The sequence below is a fragment of the Narcine bancroftii genome, chromosome 12, assembly GCF_036971445.1.
Source record: "Narcine bancroftii isolate sNarBan1 chromosome 12, sNarBan1.hap1, whole genome shotgun sequence".
NCBI lineage: Eukaryota > Metazoa > Chordata > Chondrichthyes > Torpediniformes > Narcinidae > Narcine > Narcine bancroftii.
This window is the reverse complement of record NC_091480.1, coordinates 78,939,015-78,958,496: the sequence shown is the minus strand read 5'-3', so window position 1 is coordinate 78,958,496 and position 19,482 is coordinate 78,939,015. Positions and strand designations below refer to the sequence as shown.

At 40.5% G+C, this 19,482-nt stretch overlaps 1 protein-coding gene across 1 annotated transcript in view; it reads right to left on the bottom strand.

The window, feature by feature from the left end:
- The window catches only part of LOC138747624 (puromycin-sensitive aminopeptidase-like), a 117,085-nt gene that overhangs the window by 75,954 nt on the left and 21,649 nt on the right, over nt 1-19,482 (bottom strand). The window contains 4 exon segments of the mRNA XM_069907025.1: nt 5,063-5,170; nt 6,451-6,572; nt 7,750-7,827; nt 10,727-10,811. Of these exon segments, the coding sequence (XP_069763126.1) occupies nt 5,063-5,170; nt 6,451-6,572; nt 7,750-7,827; nt 10,727-10,811 (393 nt within the window).

The following is a 19,482-nucleotide window of genomic DNA, read 5'->3' as shown; positions in this document are numbered from 1 at the left end:
TTTTTTCTTATTTGAAATACATTACTGAGTGTTTAGCATTAAGGACTCATGGCCACAGCTTGGAAATATCAATGTAGCATGAAATTAAGGATTCTCTCCCCAGTGCCCATCCAATGATTTCCAAGGAATTTTGAAAATAAAATCTATCAACAATGCTTGAGGCACTGGAATAAATTTATTCATAGAGAATGTTAACAGGCCATTTCAGCCCACAAGCCTTTCTGCCCAATTACACTCAATGGACCTACAATCCCAGTGCATTTGGAAGGGTGGGAGTAAACCAGAGCACCTAGAGGAAACCTACGGAGACACGTGGAGAACAGACAAGCTCCTTACAGACAGCGCAGGATTCAAATCAGTTTCTGGCACTGTAACAGCATTGAACTAACCGCTACACTAACTGAGCCACCCTTTTTGTGGCTGCCATCGCTTTGGGACAGCCTGATCATATGCAGAGTTACAAATATTCTTGAACAAAGATCATAGTTAAACACTAATTGACTGCAATAGTCGACTTTGGGAATCAACACTGTCATTTTAGTTGATTGCAATGGAAGTAATATTGTTTGATTAGCTGGTTTTCAGATATCAGGTTTACAGATGGATCACTGAATGCAAAATAATGCAAATTATCTGGCATGAATGGTACATAGGAAGTGAGGAGTACACAGTCCCAGTTTAATGCTTGTCAGCTGTTGGAAAATAGATCTTGTTCATCGTCTTAAACCTGAGTCAGACCGACTTAAGACTGACAAGAAATAACTACTTCAACAGAAAATACCAAATTATTTCAGTAATTCATGGTCCTAGATTGACCCAATCAATTTTAATTCTATTTAACACTTGCCTATGAAGAAAATGAAAGATTTAAAATTTGAAATCAGAACACGGTCATGTCCTTGAGCTTACTGCATTGCCTCACAGCATCAAGGACCAATCCATCATGTGTCAGTTATATTTGTAAGGAAAAATCCTCAGTTCACTACAACTTAAATGTCAGCAGGCTTTTGCAACCATAAGACCAGAATACCCTTCAATACAGCCATACCTATTTAACAGTAGCAAGAGATGTGAAGTAATCTCCATTATTGTATTTTAACTTCATAATGTTGTTAGACACAACATTCAGCTAAAACTGGCTATAATGAATTTAAAGAATTTAAATATGGCAATAGAAGGAAAGACGACCAAGACAGTAACAAAAAAATTACTAATTCCTCTCAAAATAGAAATGGTTATATATGCAGACAGAGGAAGGAGCCAAAAGTATTCTTTTAAATATCAATTCTCTACATCTTACACAGAAATATCAAAATATTTACATTTTCATTGCATTATAACATGCATCTCTTCAGAATTCTGTTGAAATTCCAACCATTGTCTTTTGCTCTCTACCAGCTACAGAACTTCTTAGCATCATATCCCACATACTCCTAAAATTAACATTCAGTTTCAATATACTGAATACAAGTGAAGACGTGTCACAACTGCCGTACCTGCATTATCAATCGTCTTCTAAAAGACCACCCTAATTGGCTTTGTAGCACCACAGCACTTGTAGCTGCAATAAGTTAAATACATTGTTTTAAACAATTTAATTGCATTGATTTGCAAGTCACAACACTAATTTACTGTTCAATGTAAATTTCAAGCAGTTTAAGTTACACAAGCTGTTTAACTACAACAATTGTAAATGTTACCTCTCTGGTATTGATCATAAATATACATGCTCACAACATTCAAAATATTGATTTACAGGCAAAAATGTACTTTTATTGAATGCTAAATCCTTCTAATTTTCCACCAACTCCCCAAACCCTCAATTTATCTCTCCAGCAGTAAATTAATCACAGACAATAATGTAAACTCAGAACTACACCTTTGTAATTTCTAAAATAGAAATGACCTCACCACAAAATTGGTGAAGGTAGTTCTATTAGAGACAAATGTATGCAATGCTGCTAACATAGACATATTTAAGGTTTTGCAGTTGGAAAACCAAATGTAGCAAGACAAAATTAATAATTTTCTGCAATCAAAGGTTATTGATTGCGGACTTCGCATTATAAAATACTAACTAAAATGACAGTTGCTACAACAATATACCACTTTTCTTTTCCCACTCCTCACAAAGTGTGAATCGACAGTTAGATCTTAGGAAGCTTTAAAATGGAGAAGCAAGGATTTCAGTGCCAAGTGAGAGACGATGGACATTATTGAACCCATCTTAAGTGAATAATCAATAAAAGGCACAAAGCACAAATGACCCGACTGCAGTATTGAAAAGAGGAAATCGGACTCCAGTTAATACAAAAAGTAAGTCCCTTTGACAATCTTTTGTACTTGAATACAATCAATTTGGCAGAAAGCCTAAAGAGAATAAAAGTAATAAAATCAGAAATACAATATACAAAACTTGTATAAGAGTTGTTGGGGCTAAACATAAATCAATTTGCCCCTTGAGGTCCAAATGTAAGTTTTCTGTTAAATTTAGAAACCTTGTCCAGCTCATTTTCCTTTATATCATGGATAATTAATATCACTAGAATCAAAGTCTCCCCTTCTGTCGAAGAATTAACATGTGATAATCAATTAGAGCATGGTTAGGCCACTCAAGCATTTGGCTAGATCACAATTGATTAACAGGTATGGGGAGTTCTTTGCAATGGAGAAATTAAAATGAATTGCTGCCTTTGACAAGGGTTCACATTTGAAGTAACCCTGTCATTGCCAATTACATCTTTGGCCTTAATTCACACAGAAAACATTGAAGCAGATGAGGGTTCTCTGTAAATCATTATTACAGGCAACGACAGGTGACTAACCTCTTATCCGGGATTCTAAACACCAGCAACCTCCAAAAACTAGCACTTTTTCAGTAATGAAAATGCCCCCCCGTCATCCAACTCCCGACGCCCCCCCCGTCATCCAACTCCCGACGCCCCCCCGTCATCCAACTCCCGACGCCCCCCCGTCATCCAACTCCCGACGCCCCCCCGTCATCCAACTCCCGACGCCCCCCCGTCATCCAACTCCCGACGCCCCCCCGTCATCCAACTCCCGACGCCCCCCCGTCATCCAACTCCCGACGCCCCCCCGTCATCCAACTCCCGACGCCCCCCCGTCATCCAACTCCCGACGCCCCCCCGTCATCCAACTCCCGACGCCCCCCCGTCATCCAACTCCCGACGCCCCCCCGTCATCCAACTCCCGACGCCCCCCCGTCATCCAACTCCCGACGCCCCCCCGTCATCCAACTCCCGACGCCCCCCCGTCATCCAACTCCCGACGCCCCCCCGTCATCCAACTCCCGACGCCCCCCCCCGTCATCCAACTCCCGACGCCCCCCCCCGTCATCCAACTCCCGACGCCCCCCCCGTCATCCAACTCCCGACGCCCCCCCGTCATCCAACTCCCGACGCCCCCCCCGTCATCCAACTCCCGACGCCCCCCCCGTCATCCAACTCCCGACGCCCCCCCCGTCATCCAACTCCCGACGCCCCCCTCCATCCAACTCCCGACGCCCCCCCTCCATCCAACTCCCGACGCCCCCCCTCCATCCAACTCCCGACGCCCCCCCTCCATCCAACTCCCGACGCCCCCCCTTCATCCAACTCCCGACCGCCCCCCCTTCATCCAACTCCCGACCGCCCCCCCTTCATCCAACTCTGACGACCCCCCTTCATCCAACTCTGACGCCCCCCTTCATCCAACTCCCGACGCCCCCCCTTCATCCAACTCCCGACGCCCCCCCCTTCATCCAACTCCCGACGCCCCCCCCTTCATTCAACTCCCGACGCCCCCCCCTTCATTCAACTCCCGACGCCCCCCCTTCATTCAACTCCCGACGCCCCCCCCTTCATTCAACTCCCGACGCCCCCCCTTCATCCAACTCCCGACGCCCCCCCTTCATCTAAATCACAATGCGGCAGCAGGGGTGCAAAGCTGTCAAGCCTGGAGTTCACTCACATTGGGTCAATGCAGGAGCAATGGCCTTCTTCGTTAACCATAATCTTCCACGCAGTTAGAATCACTCTACCAGTGCCAGAGCAGTTCCAACTGCATGGGGGATTATGGGTAAGGAAGACAGCCGTTGCTCCTGCATTGAACCAGCCACTGCCTGCTTTTCTCCCACCAAGTGCCCGGGGCTGGGAGTCACCTTTCCACTGAAGGTAAGAGACAGTGGGGACTGGGGTCTGAGCCAGTTTTATTTTAAAGTTTTACGTGCTAGTGATATTATGGTCTTTATTTTTCTAAATTCATTTAACACCTCGTGCCCTGTTTGGTGCAATTTTGCTTAAAGGGACCGGCTTTTTAAAAAGCTTCCGAAATCTGGAAGATTCCAAACAATGGAAGATGTCCGGTCCCAATGATCCCAGATAAGAGGTTAGGCACCTGTAATATATAGGTTTGTAATTAGATCAATGCATCCTCAAGATTACAGTATTTAATCGTGCACTTTAGCACAAAGAACTGTTTAATAGAATGAAGGGAATAGTGTATGAAGATAGCAAATATGTTGGGCCGACAGAATTGCAAAAAATTGAGGGCGATCTTACTGAAATGCAAAAGACTGGAGTAAGACTGAAAGGACTTGTGGGGCTATCTGGAAAGAAGGGACAATTTCAGAATAAGAGATTTCCCTTTTAAGCCAGATAAGAACTTTATCCTTTCAGATGTTAATGTTTTTTTGAACTCTCCACCTCAGAAAATCATTAATCTTCACCTACAATATATTCAATATCTATTTGAAATGCAAGTCAAGGGGTATAGCAAGAGAACAGGAAAATAGTATGAGCCTAAAACTACATAAGTCATGACTTGACTGAAGACACACAGGAGATTGCTAATACTGGAAACTGAAACCAAACAAAGAGGAACTGATGCCGAATCAGCAAGAGAAAAATTTGAATATGGAGCTGGGCTCAAGATTCAGTTGGTCTAGCTCGGTTTCCATTTCATAAATTCCAAATAATTTCAACATTTCCATTTCTGGACTTATTAATACCACTCCTTTTGTCACTAGGCTCATCAGGGAGACAAAACAAACAGTTGTACTTACCATGTTTGATAAGGCAACTTTGTCCTTTGGAACAATGAGTGTGATGTCAAATGTTGCTTTAATGGAAGGTTCATCCCAACATGGGAATGCTCTCCTTGCATCTGTTGGCTAGAAAGCAAAATATAGGGAAAGAGTTAGGGTTAAAAGACAAAGAGGAATAAGAAAAACAAAGTGAGATGAGAGACAAAAGTTTGATTCAAATTGTGCAAGCAACAAGACTGTTGTGTTGCACAAATAACACACAAAATGTATTCAGGTAACCAGGAGGCTTTCCCACACAAAAATGTTAATGCTATGTATCATGAACCACAGAAGGATCATCACTAGGAAGGAGACTGTTTGGCCCTTCAGGTTCATTCTAGTTCTATGTAAGAGTCATTCAGCTTTTTAGATATTTGTCCATCTCCCATACAAATTGCTTTTTTGAATTTGAATCTACTACTGTCTTTAGCACTGCATTCAAGATCCTTAAAATTTATTTTCATTTCTTCAAGTCACTTCTAGCTCTTTCTCTCTCCCCCCACCCCCCCCCCCCCCGCCAAAATTGGTTTCATTCTGTCCTCTCATCTGGACTCCTCACCAATGGGAACAGTTTCTTTCTATCCACGTCTATTGGAACACAATAGGTTGTGAAGAGATCCAAGGTAAAATAGATGTTATCAAATACTCTATCAAACTTCTACAACCACACTGTGGAAAGTATACAGACTGGTTGCATCATAGCCTAGTTTGGTAATTTGAAAGCAGAGGAATGCAGAAGGCTGTGAAAAGTCACAAATGTAGCCAAGTGCATCCTTTGAAGACATCTATGCGAGGCACTACCTCAAAAAGGCAACCAGCATCATAAAGGACTCTCCTCATCCTGTTCTCACTGCTACTTTCAGAAACAAGGTACAGAAGCCTGGAGTCCATCATGTCTCGGCTTAAGAATATTTCACCCACCCCCTCTCTCCCACCCCCCCCCACCCCCCCTCCCCACCACCAACAGCCATCAAGCTCTTCAACCGTCCCTTATTACACAAATCAAACTACTCTGGTACCACAAAAAATCTGCCACGTTTTTCCTTCCACTAACTGTAAGTGTGAATATTATCTATCATTTATATTTATGATTACTTTCCGTAATGGTGTAATTTAATGTATACTGTTGGAGATGTGTGTTTTTTTTTAAAAAACAGAATTTGGCTGCAGGAAAAAAAGAATTTCAGTATACATGGTTGTTAATTTCAGGTGATATAAAATGTAGGCATTCTCTGCCCTATTTTCACCCACATCCAAATCCAACAATTCATTATTTTCAAAATTGTCCCTGGATCTTCACATTAGATTTATTAGAAAGTTGCTCAGTGTAATAAGGACACTTCTACACTAAAGTTATATTCTCTAACCTCAAATTGAGAGACAGCAGCATAGTGGGTGTCCCCTGACAGCGTTGTATACTTGCTTCTGTAAAATCCTTTCATTTTGTCATTCAGTTCACCAACAAAATCAATCTTCAAAGTGCCATTACCTGTTAAAATGCAAAATTACAATGAATAATACAAAGAAATTATACTTCATAATGTAGAATTGGGACACCAGGGCTGTCATAAATGCAGGATAAACCCATAAATGTCAGTGTGCATCAAACCCAGGAGGACAACTGAAAGTGTTTTGGTATTAAACATTTTATTACTTATTTTTGCAATTAGAAATGACAGTTGACTAGATCTTCCACTTCAGCATTTTCCCTCTCAAGTTCCGTCAGATAACCTGCAATTACCAAGTTGAAATTTACCAACTAATTGCAGCCAACATGTCCATACAATGAGCCAGATTTAAAGCTTAGCCTTAGATCAAAGCATTGATTATTAAACAATCCAGTTTCCAATTGTTACTTAGTAACAAGTAACATTAGCTCCCAGACAGAAAGTGGCTCTGAAATTATTTAAAGGTACAGCTCTAACCGTGAAAAGTGGGGGGGTTTCATACAATGGAGCTGTGTACAAGTAGAAACTAATGCATTTCTCATAATTTGGCAAAGATAAATAGCAGGAGCCTACAATTTTCCATCATCCATCAAGGTCATCCAGATAACCATTTACGGAGCGGAAACAGGCCATGTTGGCCTTTCGAGTCCGCACCGGTTCACTGATTTTGTGCGCCCTCTTCAGGCATTGGTGATTTTAAGGGTAGTGTATCTGAGAATTTTAAGATCTATCCATAGGTACTCTGCACTTTAGATGTGAAATCTCATTAAAATATTCAAAAACATTGGGTGCGTGGGAGAAGCCAGTGAGTGGCCGTGGACAATAGCTTCTCAGACTGGAGGCCTGTGACTAGTGGTGTGCTGCAGGGATCGGTGCTGGGACCAGCGTAGCTTGTCATCTAGATCCACCATCTGGACAACAATGTGGTGATTGGATCAGCAAGTTTGCAGACAATACTCAGATCAGAAGCGTTGTGGACAGCAAGGAAGGTTTTCAAAGTACAGTACACAGAAATCATGGGCTACGTATAATTGGGAAAGATGCTACAGTTGCTCAACAAATATTGGAAAGTTAATATTTCTATTGTTAAAACAGAAACTAAAAAGGCAGAGTCACAAGTGTAAAATTGAAATGTATCCAGGTGTTAATTAAAATAACAGCAACCAGCAGGAACAAAATTTTATGGAATACGATGGATTTTTCTTGATCTCAAATTACCTTTTTGTAGAGCACTCGGAAATGAGAGTGTCACCTTCTCATCTTCATTCTGATAATTGAACCCTGTTGCATTTATTTCTGTAAAATTAAACAATTGCTCAAACAATTGTTTTTAATGTTTTATGTTAATCCACAAAATGCAATAATTGCAAAATAACAGAACCAACCTTCAGTACCAGCCATGCAAAGTTCTTGGACTTCCCTTTTGACAATTAAAAAAAATTAGTCGGTATTGCCAGTATTTACTTCTGAATCAACTGTTTGAAAGGCTATGGTCGTTCTGGTGTACCTACTAATGGGCAGGGAATCCTCAGATCTAGATCCAATAATAAAAAAGGAACATTGATCTATTTCCAATTGTAGAGGGCAGGGCACATGCAAGTACTGTAGTGACATGCCACATTACTGCTGAACATCTGGTGGGAGGTTGCCAGTGCAGCAGTTACTGATGGAGTAACTAGATGGTACTAATGTGTTTATATTATACATCAGTTGAATCTGCTTTCAACAGTGTGCTCCTTAACAAATCCTATTTGTTACATTCAAGTCTTCTGCTTTGTCATGATGAAATAAAAATTGAGGACTACAAAGTAGGATGGGTTTCAATTTTTTTTTTTTTTTTTTTTGCTCGAAATACATAGGTCAGCACAACATCAAGGGACGAAAGGCTTGTACTGTAATGTTATAAAACACCAAAATGCTGGAGGAAATCAGCCAGTCTTTTCAGCGTCTATAAGAGATAAAGATATATTGCTGACATTTTGGGCCTGAGCCCTTCAAGGAATAAACAGAAGAAGCCAGAAACAGGAAATCTTAAAAAGTCTCAGAATTCAAACAATGCTGGCTGGGGGAGGAAGCCACACCAACAAAAGGGTGTTAACTGGATAATGATAAGGTACGCAAGAAGTGATGATGTTTGTGCAAAAGGAGACGGAATGCAGAGACAGAGAAAGATGGGAAAGTGGGGGGGGGAGGGAGTTTAAAGAAAGCCAGAGAAGTCAATATTAATGTCATCCGGTTGGATGGTGCCCAGATGGAAGACAAGGTGCTGTTCCTCCAATTTATGGGTGGTTTCAGTCTGCCAGTGCATGAGATAGCATGAATAGACATGTCAGCAAGAGAATAGGATGGAGAATTGAAATGGGGAGCCACTGGGAGATCCACACTATTGCTTCGAACAGAGCCAAAGTTGCCACCCCGACCTCAAATTCACTTGGTCCATCTTAGCCAGATTCTCTTTCCTTAATCTGACTCTATCTCAGGAGACAAACTCTCAACAAACATCTTCTGTAAACCCACCAACTCCCACAGCTACCTTGACTACACCTTTTCCCACCCCATCCCCTGTATGGATTTAATTCCATTCTCTCAATTCCTCCACCACATCTGCACCCAAGATGAGGACCTCCATGCCAGATATCAAAGATGTCCTCTTCCTTCAAACAACGTGGTTTTTTTCCTCTACCACCATTAACTCGGTGCTCACCCGCATATCCTCCATTATCACGTCTGCCCGGATACCTCCATCCATATGCACAACAAAGGCAGGATTTCTCTTGCCCCCACCTATCTCAGCCTCCGCATCCAACACATTCCTCCATTTCCGCCATCTACTTTGTGATCCCACCACCGGACATTTCCCTTTCACCCTTTGGCAGGAACCACTGGTATCCATGACTTCCTTGACCACTTCTCCCCACCAATCATCCCCCTTGGGACCTACCACTGTGACCCACCCCTCCACTTGTACCCACACCTCTTCCCTCACCACCATTCAGGGCCAAAAACAGTCCTTCCAAGTGAAGCAACATTTCACTTGTGAATCTGCAGGGGTCATCTGCTACATCCAGTACTCTCAACATGGCAGACTGGGAAATTGCTTTATTGAGGACCTCAGCTCTGTCTGCCACAACAGCGTGAATTTCCCAGTGGTCACCCATTTTAATTCCCCATCCCATTCCCTTGTTGCCATGTCTGGCCATTGTCTCATTCACTGCTAGACTGAGACCACCCGTAAATTGGAGGAACACCACTTCATCTTCCAATCGGAGGGCACTAATATGACATTAATATAAACCTCTGGCTTTCATTAAAACCACCAACCCCCCCCCCCCCTTCACCTTTCCCCATCTCTCTCCATTTCATCTTTCGCACAAACATGATCAATTCTTACCTTGTCGATTATTAACACCTTTTGTTGGTCTGAATTGCTCCCCCAGCATTGTTTGAATTCTGAAATTTCCTGCTTCTGGTTTATACCATGAAGGGCCCAGGCCTGAAACATCAGCAATACATCTTTCTCTCCTATAGACACTGAAAAGATCTGCTGAGTTCATCCAGCATTTTGACTACAATCACAGCACCTGCAGACTTTCATGTTTTACTCTGTGCTGTAATGTTCGATGATCAGATACATCACAGAAACAAAAATACAAATTACTTAAAATAATTCATACAACAATTGTAGGAATGGTCAGTTTTAAAAGAGAATTCACCCAAAATAAATGACTTTTTAAGCTGATAGCAATGAGAGTTAAACGACATTTACCTTGCATGCAAACCCAGTTATACACCAACCAGTCAAATGTTTAGCAAGAAACAGCTTCTGAAGCAAATTTGTTCTTAAGATCAGTTATGGAAAGTCCAACAAGAACGTTAAACTTTCCATTTCATTCATCCCACAGATCATCCAGCATACCATTGCAGCTAGACAATTCTGAAAATGCAACACATGAATAATAAATTCGTACTGCATTAAAAATTCAGTTTTGAATGTTAAGAATTTACATTATGCTATAGTTTAGAAACATGCTTCATATTGTATCAAGAGGTAACAAAACTGCTTCATGTTATAACAAGAGGTAACTATTTTTCATTCAAAATGCAGAGACAAATATCAATATTCAGCATCATTTTTCAGATTGTAGAGATACATCACATCTTTGGAGCATTGGCACAAAAAAATAAACCATCTTACCTTCACCACCTTGTGGGACATATGATGCTGTAATGATGTCTATATCGGCACAGTTCATAACAATCTGATTGGTTGCCTGTCTTACCTGTAAATATAGATACACACATACCAGTAAATTTGATGAAAATACCTTCATAAAGCTTGAAATGTTCATTTCTCACATTTAATTGTTAGTTTGATCTTAATGGTTCTTTTAATCATTATCTAACTATTTTACAAAATAGATGAGAATGAAATGAGTCAACCAGATCCTAGAGGAGGTATGCAAGATCAACCTTAAGTAAATGTTAATTACTTGCAGACACCTACTCTGTACCCTTCTCTTACAGACTTACACAGAACATTTGACAAGAATTTTGTTGTTGTTGTTGTTTGGCATTCAAAATGTCCTCATCCTAGTATTGTATTTATTGATTGCATCATACAGGAAAGGGCAAAATTTATATCTTCACCCTTTCTTATCAACCCTGTTGGCTTTACAAATCTATAATAACTCCATCCAATCAGGATAGATCATTAGGTGCATTTCAGATTTTGAAAGAAACCAGATATTAAGAACTTAACGAAAATAACTGACTATTACAATTGACTACAAGTTTTTTTTTTGTTTTTTTTTTTACAAATTGTCACAAGCATTTGTTCTTTTAGATAATTTTTAGATCATTATTTTACTGAAACTGAGTCACCTCATTCACAAACAATCAATTTAAAAGATTTTAAATAAATTTTCCACTTTAGTATTTGTAATAATTTGCATACGTTCAGAGGTGTCTCTCATTTTGTATTTAAATTTACTGTTTAAATGATTGCATACTCAAACTTAAAAGTTAATACTTTGGTTTGAAGAAATACCTTTGATAATTTATGCTTGCATGGATTTTGCAACCAAAACACCCAAAACTGCTTTTCAGGAGCGATATGCAACAGGTTGGTGGGGAGCAAGTGTGCAAGATGGTGAGAAGAAATGAAAAAGAGCAGCAATTAGGAGAAATCAGTTTTGGTGATACTTGATACTTCTCCAGATCAGAAGTAAAGACTTTTACATCAACAACACTGGTGTGGATGGACAAACTGCCTTGAAGGCTTCATCAGTAAGAGAAAAAAAGGATTAGTTCAGAATATTTCTCAGGATCAGACGTCAGTGGCAGTTCCAAGTGATCTGGAGAATTGCAACAGTGAGTGAAAATAAGACAGTGAAATTTTCACCTCTAGTGCTGATGCAGTCAGAGCCGAAGCCAAAACCACAATGAAAATGGGCAATGATAATCTGGTCAAAGGCTGAGAAACCATTACAGCATCAAGCTGAACCTGTAATAAATGCCCTGTTTAAGCAGAAGTGGAATGGCAAGTAATGGAACAAACTTCACTGACAAGAACTAAATAGGAATTTTTTGATTTTACCAGATTGAAATTAAGATAATATCAGTTCAACTATTTAATACTCAAAACTGTACAGAACAGTGGCAAATTAAAAACTGGTAAAAAGACAAACTTGATATCATTAGCCTAGTACAGAAGCTGATCCAATACCACAAATACTTATTGCTCCACAGCTATATGAAAGAAGATGGTTAACTTTTGTCCAGAGGGTCTTGTGTGGATAGGAAGGGGAAGCCATTGTAGATGTTATGTTGTAGGTAGAAATATAAACATGAACAGGAAGTATCATTAATATACACCATTAATAAAAGCTATTTCACACGTTTTATTAATTACAATATAGGCAAATAATGAAAGATGGTTGGATGCAAGACGTACATCAGTTTAATTTTTTTTTGCTTTCCTTCTCCCAACTGCCTTCATCTTCTCATACATATGAAATTCAACACAAATGCATGATTCTTATTTATAATCAGCAAGTGCACAAGATGAATGGAGGTATTTTGAATAAATTCCAAATTTCAAATACAAAACAACCCATTTCAAATCCAAAGACATGCAGTAATGAATCTCTCTTAATTAAAAGGAGCCAACTAAAATCAGCCATTACAAGATTACTGAACCTATTTCACGAATCCTGTAAATGCATTATACATATTAAAATAATAAAGCAATGGAGTATTATTTTTCTATTAAAAGTAGGTCTTTCATGAACTTACTGCTTGAAGCATATTTAAAAAGTCAAAGTTCAAATGAAGTCTAGATATAGGACAAGAGAATTTTCAAAATAGCTGTTTATCCTGCAAGGACCTTTGGTGGACAGATCCCACTGAATGACCAATAAGACATGGAAGTTAAAATGATCAAGAGTAGTTGCATTTCTTTGTGTATCAACCGTAATCCAAGAAATTGGTAGAAAGTGATCTGGAGTGGCATAACTGTGATCAGTAAAACAGCCTCCATTACAGTCATTTCATGTCAGATCTCCTGGAGGCCAGCTACAAGAATGGATAGAAAAATTAAAACTTACCTTTCAAACAGCAGCCCTAAAAGACTGCTCCAGTGTTGATTTCATATGGTATGATTAGTTTAAAGTGGAGTCAATGGAGGTTAAGACTAAAGAGATCTGGGTGGTAAAGACATCTGGCAGGACACAGAGTATGAAGTTGGAAATTTGGTTGGCTACATTTGAAGTATTGTGCAGTTATCACTGCAGTACAGGAATGAATGAAGAGGCTTTAAATATGGCACAGAAGTTGACCAGGGTGTTGAGTATACTGCGTTAACTGAAGAGGTAAAAGTTCCATTATTGTCTCGATACTACATTTTAGATGGTAATATACATGAAATTCTTCAACTTTTGTCTATCGTAAGGCAATCAGAGAGTTGTCACTTTGTCCAGCACCCCTCATAGAAACCCACAGCATCTGGCATTCCCAGGCAGTCTTTCCTCCAAGTACTGACCACTCTTGAACTTGCTTAGCTTCCAAGATCAGACAAACTTTGATGGTTTTCTCTAGAGCAGAGGCTGATGGGTGATCCGTATACAAATTACGAGGTCAATGGACTTTCTTCCCCAGAGTAGATATGTCAAATACATTGGGGCATTTAGAAAGAGACAGGAATACACAGGGAATAGATGGAAAAAGACCATGTTCTGACAGATGGGATTAGTTTAGACTGGCATCAAGGTCAACACAGACATGGTGGGCCAAGGGGCCTGTCCTAATGCTGTCTGTTCTATCTGGTATAGAAACAAATTACCTTGAAGCAAACTGAAGCACAACTCAGTATTTAAAAAAAGTTAAGTATGAATGTTGTTGAGCTCAGTCTGAGCAAGTTTCTAAGTGTAGGCAAATGCAATAAGGTAATCATGGTAGAAGCCAAATGGGATATCTTCAGCAACCAAAACTCTCCCTCAACTCGGGAAGAAATAGGAAAAACATCAACAAGGGTTTGGGTTGTTGGAGAGTAAAAAAATATTGCTCCAATGTTTTCCCTGTACTCCATATTAAATAGGCTTAAAGAATAATCTATTGAAAACCTTGTGCCAGGTTTCAGATGATCAGAAATTCCCATATATCCTTCAAATGAATAATGACTGTTTTATTTATGACAGAGGACATCTATACAGTTGCAATGATCTAAAGAATTATGCAGGGCAACTTGCAAACATTCAGGACTTTAAATCATCTGGGCAATGAATATCCAGGCACACCAATCTTTAGATGAACAGTCTTGCAAATGCCCAGTCACAACATCAAATATTAGCAGAATAACTTCAATTTATACTATAGTTACTATAATCTGAAAAACTTTACAAAGATGTGCATATTATTGTCATTTAACTAAACTATCACATATCAACAGCAAACTGGAATCTTGGATTCTCTGATTACCATCTCATCAATTGAATATTCTCATTTGTAACAGGAGCTTGTGGCCTTTCTTCAGGGGTGTGAAATGTTGGTTATGACGACAAGAGTTTGGTCTCATGTGAGATGTCTCTTGTACACCATCATATGCTGGTTAAACATCAAATGGATGATAAGCATCTTGCACAGTAATACAAAATGTATTCCCTACACCCATGTTGAGCAAGTCAAGAACCAGGGGTCACAGTTTAAGGATAAAGGGGAAGTCCTTTACAACTGAGATGAGGAAGAATTTTTTCACTCAGAGGGTGGTGAATTTATGGAATTCTCTGCCACAGGAAGTGATTAAGGCCGGTTCCATAGCTATATTTAAGAGAGAGTTAGATTTAGTACCTGTGACGAGGGGAATCAGGGGGTATGGAGAGAGAGCTGGAACAGGGTACAGAGTGGATGATCAGCCATGATCAAAATGAATGGCGGTGTAAGCTTGAAGGGCCAAATGGCCTACTCCTACACCTATTTTCTATGTTTCTAAAACAGTCAAATACTCAGCTTGTCACATAACATTTTGCTGAAAATACGTGTCAGCTGAAAACTAAGGAGGGCTGGATGATTTTTCCTCCTGCCAAAAAAATTGTTGATAAATTGTCAAAGTCTCAATACAGTTTAGTCCTATATCGAACAATACCTGCCCAGAGCAAAGACAAGTGGAAAAACTACTGTAACAAGCTTTGCAGGTTTGGTGGAAAGAATCAAGTTTTCATTCATTTCATTCAAGTCACAGTATCAGAGTCCAGCATTTAAAATCTGCACTGAATTTATACTGGAATGCCAGCAGAAAACATATTAGAGGCAAATTTTGAGTTTCATGCACATAACACCATTCAATATTTGGATGAAGCAGCATTATGTTAAGGAACCACTGAAGGAAGCCATTTACCCCACTGAGGCTGTACTGGTTCCTTTGAAGAGCAAAAAGTTATTTTCCCCCATATCCTTGAAAACTTCCCTTTCATCCTTTTACTTAATACTTTAAGGGTTATTATACAATCCAGTACTTGAAACAAAAATATCATATCCATTGCACAACACAATAGAAAATACCAAGACAAAATGAAATCCAGCCAAATGACAAAAGCCTGTTAATTTTCCCCCCCACACAAAGTCATTATGAAAAGTAATCAAATCAAAAGCAATGACCTTTTGTACAGTAAATAAGCAATCTCATTTCCTTTTAACCATCTGAGCACCAAATGATTCCATTTAATTAGGAAGGGAAAACTTTATTCAATCTGGAACTTCTGAAATAAACCATTTGCTAATTAGAAATTATCTGCTAGGAGGTACACAAATATCAGCCTGAACACGACTTCTTCTCAAACAATCCCTGGTGTCATGGATGTCCTGCTTATATGGCACTTCAGTTCTGTGCATTCTGAGGTGGCTAATAAAATTAATGTAGGCCCACAGAGCCTGCTACAGGTATGGCAGGAGGTATGCGACATGACAGGTGCAGAAAGTTAGGAAGAGGTGCAGTACACAAGTGCTGGAGAAATCAGCAGGTCTGGCAGCATCCATGGAAAGCAAACAACAGCCAACATTTTGGGGCCTGATCCTTCTTCAGCTGGGAAGAGGCTTAGAAAGGCCCATTAAAGGAATGACAGTAGATTTAAAATTCCGCAAACGTGGGGTCTGTGCCCAAGATGGCAGCACCTGATCAGCAGTAGCCATGAGGGGTTGCAGACTCCAGGGGAGTAGAGGACTGGCGCAGGGCACCAGAAAATGGGGACACCATCCCCTGTCTGAGAACGAGAAGCAGAGGAGATGACCCATGGGACAGTGACCACAGCGATGGTCTTTCAGCAACTAAGCCCCTTCACTGGTCCAACGCACGTGGTGGGCTGCTGACGACTCAAGGTGAGGAACCCATGGAGGCCGTAGGCTGCTGGAGACTGTGTTGGGAAACTCGCACCAGGCTGTGGACTGCTGGAGACTGGGTTAAAACTGGCTGATGGGTACCAGGTATCAGAACAGAGATGAGAGGTGGTGCCAAAGGCAATGAAGGGTTCCTGATCATGTCGAAGGTTCAGATCTGGAGCTCAGGTTGCTGAAGGTTTGGACTGGACACTGTGGGGCTGCGGAAATGTTGGCAGCGAATCTACGGACACTCAGTGACTTTGAGGGAAGTCTTTTGCTTTTCTTTCTGTGACTATGAGGTACTTCAGGCAATTTCTACCAATGGTGAATCTGTCTGTTTTACAGCAGCCAAGAGCAGTTTCATGTATTATGACACTTTTATTAAAATGACAATAAATTGAATCTTGAAGCAGTACCTTCCTTTATTGCTGAGTAGTCATCAATACTCAAATCTTCATTTAAAAAGTAGCCACTTAGGCAAGCTGCCAGAGGACAGTTTTGCAATCAGTATAACCAATACAAGGGTAGAAGGGAAGCAAATACAAGAATATTCAAAAATGTTTTCATTGGAAACTGGATTCAATTTTTGGCAATATTACTTTGGATTGGAATGTATTCATTTTACATTTTATCCATAGATCTCTGGTAAAGGTCTACAAATTATTGTAGAAGTGCAGCCCAACTTTACTTCATCTGATCAACAAATATATATGGTACCAATAACAACATTGGAGATTAATGTTGAGCAACTGAACCAGTGCAAATGGTAATCTACCCAAATACGCAAAGCTGATCTTGAAACCAAGCCAATGTCTGCGAGCTCGCTTACAGAAATGAGCTCAGAAACCAATACAAAACTTGCATGTTTAGCAAAATCTACAATAACCATCGAATTTATAGCCAAAAACACAATTCACTTTAGAGCCAAAGAATAGATTCATACATTGTATGATAATAGGAAGCCATTCAGCCTAGAATCTATACCAACTCTCAAACCAATCACACCAATTCCATTCCTCCACTTTCCCTGTTCTCTCTCAACTCTTGTGAAACACAAAAGTCTCCATAAGTTGAAGAAACTCAGCTGGACTTTTCAGCGTTCATAACAAGCAAAGATTGCCGACTTTTCAGGCCTGAGCCCTTCTTCAAGGAACAAGCAGAATGAGGCAGAAGCAGAAAATCTCAGAATTCAGACAATGCTGGTGGGGGGGTTGGGGGAAGGAATCCAGTCCAGCAGAGAGTGTTAATTGGATATGATAAAGGAGAGAAGTAGAATTTATCATGTGTCCAAAAGGAGACAGGGAAGGGAGAGACAGACCTGGGGGAAGACAATATTTAAACAAAAGCCAGAGATGTTTATATTAATGCCATCTGGTGGAGGGTCCCCATTTGGAAGATGAGATTTACCTCCAATTTGTGGGTAGTCTCAGTCTGGCACAATGGAAGAGAGAGTCTCAGTCAACTGGAAAATTCGCATATCCAACATCTGCGATCCCCATAGGTGTTAAACAATGGGGATTCCACTGTACTTGCAAGTGTAGATACAACCCACACAATTTTTTGCATCAACTTCCCTACACTAATGTTAGGTTCAGCAGCCTGTAATTACATACCTTCTTGTGTAAAAGTACATTTGCTCTCATCCAGCATCTGTGGCTAGGAAAGATTTACAAATCTCTGTCCAAGCCATAGTATTCTCCTCCCTGGTCTCCCACAACAACCTCAGATGCATCTCATTGGGCCTTGGTGACTTCTTCATCTTTAACTCCACAAAGATTTCCTATGCTACTTCCTTTTAAATGCCAGGTGGGGGGGGGGGGGGGGGGGTGGGGGGTGGGTGGGGGGAGAAGAGAAAAGAGTTGATGGGACCATCCAAGGGGTCAAATGGGGGTCATTAATGCCAGTGGGGGAGGTAGATAATGCTGGGGGGTAATTGAAAATAGCACCAATGACAGTGTGGGCCAACCACTTGTGAGAGCGGGCTTTGGTGGCCGCCATGCTGCATTTGATTTAGGCCTTTGAATTAATTTAGAGTGAATAGGTGGACAGAAGAGGTATGTGTTCTTGGTTTTATACATATGTAATCGGCAAATTTTTTGGACCATGTTTGAAGGAAAAAGGAGGGTAGACTTTTACACAGGTCAAACTTTTGACCTCCGAGTTCCTGCATTATTCAAGGTGTCAGAAGCTCAGATGGCGTCAGGTTGAGGACCCACAGACAGTTCAGGTGGGCAGGCGCCAGGGAAAGGATCTGCAGATTGGAGTTTGGATGGGCAGATGACGAAGAGGAGGCTCCACAGTCAGAGCATCGGGAGAACAGATCAATTATTACTTGAGTATATACAGTACCCATGTTAGGGGGGGGCCCCACCCCATGCAGCACTACTACTCCCCCACACCCCTGTCCAGTGCCAGGATTCCATGTCCGGGAGTCAATGAGGGATCGAATATTCCAAGAAGGGGTTGATGATCTAAAGAGTTTGAGGACCTCTTAATGATAGCTTACTCCAAAATTTCCTTGTTCCTCTCCTTGAATTTTGGCAGGGGAATAGAGGCTCTCCCCCACCCTTCCCACAATTGAAAAGATTTGTCCTTAATTGATAGATTATTTTGTATTAGTTTTTAATTTCTAGTCTTTATCCTGGATTATCTTACTGCTTTCTTTTTTGCTCATAGATACAACAATTTTACAACGTTGCAAATAAGATCTTGAAGTGCTCGAGTGTGAATTTGTATAATGTTTCTGAAAGGTTAATATGGTTGCTTCCAAAAGTTAAACACTGCCGACATTGACTATCTGAAATAAAAATACTGGAAATGCTCAAGTCAAAAAGCATCTGTGAAGAGAGTCTCATATTGATGACCTTTTATTTGAACTGCTTTTTGAAGATACTTTCTTGCTTTCAGTCAGTGATCCTTCAGAATTTCTTGCCGATCTCAATTAAATTCAACGTACTAAGAACAGGAGGGGTTCTGTGGTTTTTTTGGGGTTTTTTTTAAAATATACAGCCCAAACACACCAATTTGGAAAATTTAGTGAACCACAAAAGTCTTTCCCAGAAACGGTAATGGTTTCGAGTTCAT